This window comes from Aulostomus chinensis, chromosome 16 (assembly GCF_037954235.1).
Source record: "Aulostomus chinensis isolate RoL2024-O1b breed Wild chromosome 16, RoL_Achi_v1.0, whole genome shotgun sequence".
In the NCBI taxonomy this organism is placed as follows: domain Eukaryota; kingdom Metazoa; phylum Chordata; class Actinopteri; order Syngnathiformes; family Aulostomidae; genus Aulostomus; species Aulostomus chinensis.
In genome coordinates this window covers 6,668,746-6,680,181 of record NC_141335.1, presented here as the reverse complement: position 1 = coordinate 6,680,181, position 11,436 = coordinate 6,668,746, and the positions used below count along the sequence as shown (strand labels likewise).

The 11,436-nt window shown below is 41.2% G+C and overlaps 1 protein-coding gene across 1 annotated transcript in view; it reads left to right on the top strand.

The window, feature by feature from the left end:
• The first annotated feature begins 1,835 nt into the window (after positions 1-1,835).
• arid5b (AT-rich interaction domain 5B) overlaps positions 1,836-11,436 on the top strand; it is an 85,873-nt gene continuing 76,272 nt past the window's right edge. Inside the window, exons 1-2 of the mRNA XM_086181320.1 lie at positions 1,836-1,946; positions 2,349-2,603. Coding sequence (XP_086037446.1) covers positions 1,926-1,946; positions 2,349-2,603 — 276 coding nt within the window. The 5' untranslated portion in view covers positions 1,836-1,925. The remainder of the gene's footprint in view (positions 1,947-2,348; positions 2,604-11,436) is intronic.

Genomic DNA, 11,436 nt, shown 5'->3' with positions numbered 1-11,436 from the left:
GAAACACAATAACACACCCGTTTATAATTATATAAGAGGTTTAAAGAAAATAAGTTCCATATGTAGGGGGAGATATGAGTTAAAGACATAGGAGAGATTATGTACATAAGGCTACATGTATGCATGTCTTGGAAAAGTACATTTATTTGAAGAAGTATGTCGTAACTTTACTGAATTGAAAGTAGAATTACGTAAGTACAATCTACGATCAAGCCTCCCCCTAAATAGAGCTCAAAAGTAAAAGTACACATTCTCCATAATGTTTGTATTCCAGGACACACGTTCAATAATAGATCCACTGACCTCTGAAAGTCATGTTAAAGTGGTTTGTGTAACTACTCACTGATGGATTCAGAAACTATTCCCACTGAAATGTCATGGAGTCAAAGTACAAGGACAACTAATGTGCAAATATACAGTACAGATTCCTGGAGATTGTAAAAAACAACACTTTGTTACCTTCTACGCAGCTTATATATGCAATGACAGCTTATGTTATTTACATTACATTGAATATTCGATATGATCACAATCAAAAACAAAATGAATTCTTTGTGTTTTATGTAATTAGAGATAATTATCAACAGTAACCTTAGTGTGTGCTTCTACGTCGAGGAGGACGTTCATGACATCATGAAAGCAGAAAGAGAAACATTAGGTTCTGTCTGATTTTTCAGGAGAAAACCCCCCCCACAGCGAATGGTGTATTACAGTACTTGAAATATCTGGTGTCACAGGACTCGTCCGCTGCTGCCTCCTCTGGTATCTGAGTGCTGGTTAAACGCAGGGCAAAGAGGGGGCCCGCCGGTGGAGAAACAGCGCAGCGCTGTGGAGGGATGCGGGTACTTTTCAATACATGAATAACTCGAGACAACCGATAAAATACAGCTGACACGGCGGAGACTGAGAGGACAATGAGTCCACTGAAGCGAAAAATACCGTGACGTTTGTGTGTCTTTGTATCAATATCACCACTAGAATCAGTTTTTTATTGGTTTATATGGTTTATATTGAAAATCACAATGATATATATATATATATATATATATATATATATATATATATATATATATATATATATATATATATATACATGCTTTGATCAAATGTGTTAACACGTGTCACATTCTATATAATTTATATTTGGATAATGGACCGCCTCGTGAATCTCTCGTGACACCTCGTTCTTTTTTTTTTCTCTCTCTCTCTTTTTTTTTTCAACTCCCTCAATTTTGTTTCCAAATGCTGGAAATAAATAAAGACCATTATTTATTTCAAGCGAAGCGGACCAGCGTGTCTGAGCCGCAGCGCGTACCGAGCTCCGCTCCGAGCCACGCCGGCGTATCACGGGTCCCTCACTGCCGTTTGAAGAATCATTTGATAGCCCTATTAACTTTCATGTAACATTGTTTCTTGAAGGCATCCACAGCAAGTCCCTCAGTGTCATTACTGTGAGAAATGTGCTTTCATACTGAACGTCTTTTACAGAAGTCCTGGAAGGTGCATAGTTTCAAATAAGCCTATAAAGACGTATTATTGGCGTAAATTCGGTTTTAGAGGTAGATAATTTTCTGCAATCGTTACTCACTCTTAAGGGGAAAGGATTATTTCTCACTGGTGGTGGTGAATGTATAATATTTCAACAGTTTTATCTTAATATTGTGCTCGAAAACGCCAGTGGGCGTCATAAAAATGCACCAAAAAATCGCAATCTCCGATTTATTCATTACGCATTAGAGCGCCGGCTCACACGTTTGTTTTTGCGGTATATTCAGAAGAAAAACCAATATTCACACGACGATTCGGGTACGAACAAACGATGTTTTCAACTCTACATTAATACCTCCCTTTCAGGACCTTCGGCAATCCATTCAAGCCAGCAAGTTTGGAGAGCGTGTTGAGTTTAATCAATTCATAACGTCGAGATGGAGCCGAACTCACTGAAGGTAACGTTTGTTATCAACCGTCTATTTCTGTGTGTGCGTGTGTGTGCGTATGTGTGTGTTGTTTCTTTTTTTTTTTTTTTTTTTTTTAATAATTCTCCGGCTCGGGTCTCGTCGCTAGCTTGTGTTCGCCTCACTCAGTCACTTATAACCACCGAAACTTTGACAACATTGCGTTTTAAGAAAGACCACATCTGTGTCATATGTTGAACGTCTAAAAATAGTTCCGCGATTCCGATTTGTTTGCACCAAACAGAAATCGCTTATGTGACGTTTGCCAACCCTTCGCAATTACGCGGAGAATGTTTTTTTTTTTTTTTAAATATGTCTGGATAGGATTTGTTTTTTGTGTTTATTTCTTACTGAAATAAGCGTCTCATTAATGTTCGTGTTTTCCTCCTACAGTGGGTGGGCTCGTCTTGCGGTTTACATGGACCATATATATTCTATAAAGCCTTTAAATTTCACCGGGACGACAAACCCAGGATTTTGTCTCTCGGAGACTTTTTCTTCGTCAGATGTAAACCGGAGGATCCTATTTGCATAGCGGAGCTTCAGCTTCTCTGGGAAGAAAGAACAAGCAAGCAACTTTTATCAAGCTCCAAACTTTATTTTCTACCAGAGGATACCCCCCAGGGACGGACAGTCACACACGGAGAGGTGAGAATTCCCCGTCTCCTGCTGGATAATAACGCTTGTTTTCTTGGCTTTCCTCTTCGTGCTGGTAGCTGTTTATTTTTGTAATTTTTAAAAATATATATATTTTTTTTATATATATTCATTTCATTTACTGCATCAAGAGTTGGCGGTGGAATCTCCTCTGACACATGCAGACCTATTGATGTATCGGAGCTGTAAAAAAAAAAAAAACACAAAAAACAAAGCATCGACCTCCAGTTTTACTTTAATCTGTTTCTATTGTGGTGTCAACTGCTGAATGTGCACTTGCCCAGCTGCGCTCAATAAGGCTGCCGCTGCGCTGTAATTGTGTTATAAAGAAGAAGAAGAAGAAGAAGAAGGGGAGAGAAAGAGAGAGAGAGAGAGAGAGGGAGGGAGGAAGGAAAAATCCGCACGAAACATGCGCATATGCTCTAATTTCAGTTCTGGGTAAAAGCGTGTCAAATGCTGACATATGGGCGGAAATTGCGAAACGGTAATGAATGCATGGGATCGCGCAGGCTTCTCAGATATTTAGTAATGCTGCCCGATGTTGAAAGAGTCATAAAAGCGTGTGGCCGAGCGAAGCCAGTGCTGACACGTTTTGTAACTTTGCATAATTTTTTTGTAAACCCCCCCCCCCCTCGTCTGCGCCCTCCATGTGGACGTATCCATCCTCGACAATGACGATATTGTCAGCTCGCGTTTAAAGAAAAAAAAAAAAAGCACTTAAGGCGCCTCTGCGTTACGTTACGCGGCCGTTTTGTTGGCGCAGAGAAGCAATAGTTATGATTGACTGTGGCCATATGTGGCGCTTGTGATCCGGTTACACGGCTGCGTGGAACGCTCTGATTATTGAGTGGCTTCATAAAGGGAATGATGTGTTGTTTTGGCTCTGATGTTCCTCACTCGGCGACAACAGGACTTTAATTACCTCACTCTGCTTTTGATCACTGCGATTCTCCTCCGCTGCGCTGCTGCCGCTGCTATATTGTTTATGGGGGGGACAAAGCCGTGTTTGTACTTGACTCTTCCGCTGATGGTTTACTTACATTCTTTCCTCTTGAGTAATAGAGTCGCTATCACGTTTCCCTCTCATAAGAAAGATGGCTATTTATGGCGCGCCAGCTTACACAAGCTATCATCTTTGTAGCAGAAAGCTTCTATCGCTTAACCCCCTCCTCTCTCTCTCTCTCTCTCTCTCCCTCCCTCTCTCTCTCTCTCTCTCACTTTAGCCTTTAACACGCTGCAATTATTTAGTAATTACCGTTGAGTGCACGCATCGCGGAATCTGAGGCCACACTTGCGCAACAAGCTCCGCCCCTTTCCCTTAATTTGCAATGCAAAGCGCTTACATTCCAGTCCTTCCAATGGCTATATCTTGGGGGGGGGATATATATTACATTAAATACCAGGAGGGAGGCTGCACTGTCAAACCGATCTCTTAGAATTTCGGACATAACAGAGTGATAAAAGAAGAATTTTCATCCCGTTGTTTGCATATTTGATGAGATCATAAATCATGCATGAATTATGCAGCAACTTGCATCACAACCTGCTTCACTTTGAAGTTGCACTCTCATTACCGAACAGGCTGGAATGATCATTTCATTTTGTGGGTGATATGTGAACCGCTGCAACCAGAGGTTTATTTATTTGTTTTATTTATTTTCATTTTATGAGTAATTCACATCAAGACAATTTGAAACATGCTCATCGCAACCTCCCAGTGTTCTGTCATAAATAACAGCCAATGCTTATATCTGAGATGCCTGGTATTATCAGTATGTCATCGGTATTGGCAGATATTGGCTATTTATTTTATATATCGCTCCAAGTCTCTTTTGATGTGCTCGTCAGTTGTTGCCTATGATGCGAAAACAAGTGTGAAACATGTGATTTATGGGCTCCCCAGTTGAGTTGGGTACTAAGATATTAACTTTACAGGACCAAAGTCACTTTTACACTTGTTTGTCTGTATAAGATGTCAACATCACATGAACTCAGCGTTGGTAAATATCGACTATTGGCCAAATCAGTGTGTTTGGAAATCTTGGTTGGTTGCAAAATATTGTGTATCTCTAGCGGTAACTTTTGCTGCAAACGCTCATCAGCGTGTCCCATGAGTCTAAAGTTCCACGTTCAACGGCTTCAATCACCCGTCCAACTTCCCCGAAGCTGCAACAACTAGTTGATCTAACAAAAGAAATCAATTGCCATATGTTTAGGTAATCTTTTATTTCATTTTTTTAAAGAAGAACATGTCAAATATTTGCTGGATCCAGATTCTTTAGTGTAAACATTTGCCTTTTTTTGTCATTCATGTCAGAAAATATAGGGTATTTGTGTTTTTGGATGGATAGAAGAAGCAAGTGAACACATCACTTTGGGCTCGGGGGAAATAGAGCTTTGCTATCTTCCAATTTTCTTGGCATCTGATGGACCAAAACAAAGTAATGGTGAATATAAATGGCAGATGAATGGAATCACCCGTATATTTAAGAGTCTGCTTTGCCGTTTTGTTTTTTGTTTTTGGTTTGGTTTGGTTTTTTAAGTTTTGCTCGAAAATAAAAGACGTTATCAGATTATCAAAATGGTCGGCGATTAATTCTCTTTCCGTCGACTAATCGATGAATTGCTGCAGCTCTAAGTGCGCTGTAGGTGCCTGCGGGCTGACCTCGATTTAAGCGCTCCTGCTCTCAGCAAATCGCACTTCTTATGGCATAAAGTGGAAATTGCCCTGACAACTTCAAGTCAGTTTATGACCTTCAGCGAGCCAATTCAGATTCTCGCTGACTTTGCCCCATAATCTGTACTGCATGAGTCAGCGAGGCGCGTTTACAGATGCAACACATAATCCAAAAAACAAACAGGAAGGGCATGTGGGAAAAAAGATTATTTGCTTTATAATGTAAACATCAGGGAAGAATTCATTTCTGGTGACGCTGGGAAGTGGAGTTTATAAACCTCACATGTCTCCTCACGTTGTATGAAGACAGATTTAATGACTGCGGGGTTGCTCTGAACTGTAAATCTGTAACTGAGTGAGTGAAAACCAGGAGTTCAGATTAGCCCAGTGACCCATGCAGATATGAACTTGATAACTTGCATCTCTCAGGAAGTGTGCTACTTTCACAAGGTTTCAAATGAGCACAGGCAGACTTGTATAATTGAAGCTTGAGACATTAATTCTTAGACCATATTACATTTTCTTCCTGAGTGTATTTTTTTTCCGCACACCAGAAGAAGGAGAAAAAGTACATGACGTTTGACATGTAAACAAGCGGCGCTGCGAGATCGCGCTCATATCTCAGAGATAGCTATTATCTTTAGCCTGAAGCCAATATTCCCTCCAAATACCAAAAGACACAACTCTTTCACGACATCAGAACAGCCTTTATTGAACTAGCTCACCAGAATTGGATTACTGATTCACTTGTGTTCTCCGTGCTGTGGTATGATGTAATTTCCTGGTTATTTCTCTGGTATTTGTTTGCTCTCCTCCGCTACTGCGCTGTGTTTGGCGTGTTTTGCCGTGCTGTGCAGTGACAAGAGGAACCAACCCATGACCTACTGTGCTTGTTTTTCATCTGTCCAAGGGTTGGAGGTCAATTCCTTTTTCTTTTCTTTTTTTTAATTTTTTTTTTTGTTTGTTTGTTTTTTTAAACGCAGCCAGTGTTAAATCCTCTCAGCTTTGGCTCTGGAAATAAAAGTAACGATTCGTTAGGTAAACCATCTGCCTGCCTCTCACTGCATATATTGATACAGTAGCATTTATTAATCTATTTATTTTGAGTTAATAATTAAGTCCATATGTGGAGGAAGCTCTATTTTTCATTGTATCTCAGGCTGACAAGCAGTGTTTACCCCCACCAGTTGAGCTCTGCTTGCTCTTTAAACAGGCTTTGTGTTGAGTTGCTCACCCATTATGACAAACCCTCTATTGGGGCCTCTGCGCCTCTGCTCTATTTGTCTGCCACCGACAAAACAGTCACATGTGTTTTAAAACTCAATGAGTGACACATTATTTCTTCTCCCTCCAACTGGCCCGCTTCTCCTGCTGGCTGTAATCATTTTTGGATTTCGAGAGAGAGAGAGAGAGAGAGAGAGACAGAGAGAGAGTTGTTGCAGATAACAGCTCACACAACACCCACTTATTGTATACTCTGCTTCAGGCGGTTAATTGCGTATGCTTATCTTATAATATATATCCCACTTTACTGCAAATACAACAGGGCGCTCTTAATGGGAACTCACAAGCGTGGAGAATATTTCTGGATCATGTTATATTAATGTGCTATTATCATCACCTCTGATTTCATCTGACCTCTCTTCTCCTCTGTTCTGTCCCTCTAGCTGACAAGGCTTTGGCGTGCACACACACACACACACACACACACACACACACACACACACACACACACACACACACACACACACACATACACACACACACTCTGACAGGCTGGGGACTGCAGCAGTAGGCCTGTATTGATTGCTGTGGAAAACACTTTGGCTTGAATCCAGAGCCATTTCTTCAGTACATGGCAGTAGTCCATACATGTGTTTCAGTTGCTTGGAAAGACAGCTTGTGGGGAAATTAGATTGTATTCATTTGCTGCTTCTTTGATTTTTCCTAAGGGAAAAACCCTGAATGGGTAATTCAGGCATCTGGGCTGCTAGTTGAGTTAAGTGTAAGTGGCTTAGATATGCGAGCAGCATTTTGATGGATAAGGTCACTGGTGTTGCATCGAGTGTAAATATGATACGGCACATTTTTACACTGATCTTCTTAGAATGCTGTTTCCTCGTCTGGGCCAGTATGTGCATTATATCAAATCTCCCCATTCACACAACAATGGCAGGAATTTAGAGGTGGTGGTGGTGGTGTTGGGGGGGGGTTAATGTGCATGTGTGGCGTGCGCGTCTGCTGCAGCAGAACAAGTCATTAACTCAGAACACTGCCCTCCAGTGAATTCCTCACCATTGCTGAAATAGCATGTAAATTATTACCAGCTTTTTAGGATAGTGTAATTTAAAACCTTTAAAATGGAATACTCTAGACTTCAAAGGCTATAAAACATTTCCCGTTGGTTTAGAAGTTTTCGTTCCCGTCCTTCACAATCTTCTGATTCTTTTCACCAAACAGCATAAGTAATGATACGTTCGTGCAGCGCCTGGTTTGTCAACAAGCCTTTTGGTGCTCTTTACCTCGGTTTTTCCACTTTGTCATTGACTGACCACTTTAGCTGGCAAACATTTGCCTTCATGCAGTGCCCCCAGCTTTAGTGGATCGTTATTATAACCTTTGAGGAGGACGCAGCCTCAGATGAGAAGCTCTTGCTTAACACCCCGGCCAGTATTTTTCATTTTCAAATGGAGTTCCTTAGACGTAGCATGTGTTTAGTCTTTTTTATGTGTTTGTGTGTGCATATGCGAAGGGTACAGCGCTGCAGGGATTCAAGGGAGCTGACGCAGCTTTTTTTGCGGTGTCACCTTACATGATGGATGCCTCAGCCACTTTCTGAAAGGCTTTGAAAACTCCTGTTATCTTGCTATTTTTCTCTCTCTCTCTCTCTCTCTCTCTCTCTCTCTCTCTCTCTCTCACTCCCCCTCTCTCCCTCTCTGTCCCTCTCTGTCGTTATATCTTTGAGAGAATGCGAAGTTCATATATCACCCCGGCTCTTGTAAGAGCAATCTCTTAATGGAATCAGTGAATAAAAGATGAGTTCAGCACCCCCGCAGATATTACAGCAACTTTTATGCATATGAATAAACTGCATGCATTAAGTGGCAGAACACTGTGTACAGTAATTCTCACCTTTTAAATGTTGTACCTTGAACTCTTTTCAGGCTTGAGGCAGTGTCAAATATTCTAATTCAATTGTCTTTGGTTTACTCCCAAGGGCTCATTTTTAATTCCCAGAAAGTTTGTTTTGGGACACTGAAGCCAAGGTCAGTCATGGGGAGGGGAGATAGATAATGAACTCATATTGTGTTTCATACTCTCCTTCTCTCTCTCTCTCTCTCTCTCTCTCTCTCTCTCTCTCTCACACACTCTCTCTCTCTCTCTGTCTCCTCATTGTCCATGTCACCATGTCCATTACTCAATTACTAATCTCCTTTGGCCTTAGGAATTCCAGTGCTGACCTCTGTGAGGCAGCAGGCTAAAACCCTCCCAGCATGACAGGAGCACAGTGAGTGTGTGCGTACCCACAGTATAGAAAGACACCCACCTACTGGGAGCATGCACCCCTTGACTCCCAAGCTGAAACTCCTGTCCGAGCGATGAGACGCTCGGCTGCAGAACGCTGACAGTCAGGAATGTCCTCGTATATACCAGTTGGTATTTTTTTTTTTTTTTTTTTGCAGGACATTCAGAAAGATATGAAACATTTTATTTTTCCTAATTGGATTCCGTGCTGGGAATGCCCCTGATGTGCCTCCAGTATGTCGACACATCCATATAAATTGAATGATATGGATTTTAGCGAGTTTAATTTCAATGAGATTGCTGGAGTCATGGGTTGCTTGAACAGAGTTATCTACAGTTTCACAGCCGAAGTCAGTTTTTTCCCTCCACTTTCAGTCTATTATGTGCAGTCATAGCAATAAATTTGCTCCGTAATGTTTGTGGCAATATCATGCTGCAGCAGTAATAACATGAATTATTGATAGGAGAATGGAGACGGAATGAAACATTCAGCTGTTAATGCGTTACCTTGCATTTTAACTCAATCATAAAAGGAGCCGTTAGAGCAGATATTGACATACAGGAGGTAAAACTACAGTGGTACATTAAGACACTGAGTGGATGATTCAGAGTGTGTAAACGCTCTTAATGCGTCTGTGTAGGGAGTGTCATGAAAAATGACAAAAGGCTGTTTGGTATGTTGCTGATGTGGAGTGTCACCTCTTGGCTTTGGGCTTGCAGTCCTCTGACCTATATTATCTAGTGGCCTGCTGGCTGCGTCTGCCGCTTTGCTAAACTATCAGCAGCCTAAGTGGAAATGACAGCACAGTGTGGATGGGCGGCATTTACAGCAGAGCAAAGCCCCAAGTTTCTAAAGCCCATCTTTGAAACAAAATTCCAGCTAGCGAGACGAAGACGCCGGCAGTGGTGATGAATAGAGCTGTGATGTAGAGTTTGTCTCCAGTGCTGCAAAAGTCAGCCCGTTGCTTTGATCAGACAACTTTGATTTCAGTTTAACGCTTTAATTAACTTAACACATTAAAAACACAGTCCATCAGCAGGATTGCGTTTAAAAAAGAAAAGAAAGAAATATGAAGCCGTATTTCACCGAACGTGGCAACAGAGTGTAGCGTGAACCAAGAAAGAACTGATTCAGTTATGGAGCAGATACGTTGAACACAGTGAGAAACTGAACTTTTTTAACATGAGGTTTGGCTGAGGTCATAATGCACCTGTCAGTGAGCACGATTACTGTATATATCATATATCACCACCTTAGCGGAGGTATGCGCTCTTGGGTAACCTCTGCCTTACTCCATTAACTGGTTATTGTGGGAATATATAAAAATAATCACAGTTCCCAGTTACACCTTCAGTTGACTAAGTGAGCAACCTAATGTACTTTGAAATTTGTTCTAAATCTTGACTTCAGTGCTCAGGAGCTTTCATAACTGCCACCATCCCAATGGGACACGGATCCCAACAAATAGGAGTCTCTTTTTAATTTGGTTGTTTACTGTAGTGATGTCACAGGCTTTCTTGTGTGTCACGTTGTGTTATTGTTTTTACTCACTGTAGCAAATCGTATATCCCCTCCAGGGGCAATAAAAGTCTGAACTGCACAAATTCTAATATTTGAGAAGCAACAACCAGTGAATTGGTTTGGCATATTTGGTGAAATATGTAACATTTCTGTGTTAAAAGCAAGACTTTAACAAAAAAAATTAAGCAGTATGAGAGTAGGAGGCTAACGTTAGCACCACTACTAGCTGTGAGGAGCTTGCTGATGAGGCATCATTAGCAAAAATCCCCTGCAGCCACTGTTGCTAACAACAACACTGACAGTAACATTAGCAGGAAAAGCCTGATGACGGTTGCTAAACAACGAAAAACACAACTTTTCCCAAGATCCTTTGCTACTTCATGATGTCATCTTCTGTTATTGTTTGGAGTAGAAATCTCCCTCCTGACGTTTGAATGAGTCCTTTACAATTGAGGTAGTTAACAATATTTGATCAATGAATTGGTAAATTATCAATTTTCTTGCACGCATCACAAGCATCAAACATTTCCTTGTGTTTGGATTTCAGTATTTCCTCCTTTCCCAATTTGAAAAATGTTGAATTTAATATGATTTTACTGATGAAATGAATCAATAAATTTGGGTTGGGGCCCCCCTTTTTTCCCCCGCTTATGCTGCCAGATGTGATTGTTTCTTAATAACCGTCTTCGTTGGCCGGTATTCAGAAACCTCTTCTACGGAAACACGTGGGTTTCTTAATTCAACAGTACTGTCCTGAAACATTTCGCAATCAAATTTCACGACTTATGCAAACCACAAGCCCTCATCCAGCTTCCTGCCTCTATGTGCTGCAGCGCTCACACGCGTCAACCTGTGTAAAGTTGGCTGGTAAAGCATTAAAGACACAAAAAAAAACCAAGCCAGGGTATACAGCAAAGTTAATGGATTTAACCTGTTTTTAGAAGTGCGGCCGCGTTCATAGACTGATTATATTGTGGACTGTGTTGACAGCTGCTGAATTGCTCTCACCTGTTGTGCTTTGCTTTCAAGCCAAACAAGTCCCAAAACACGATCTGTTGACACTTACAGGCACCATGTCATGATTGATACAGCGGGAAGAG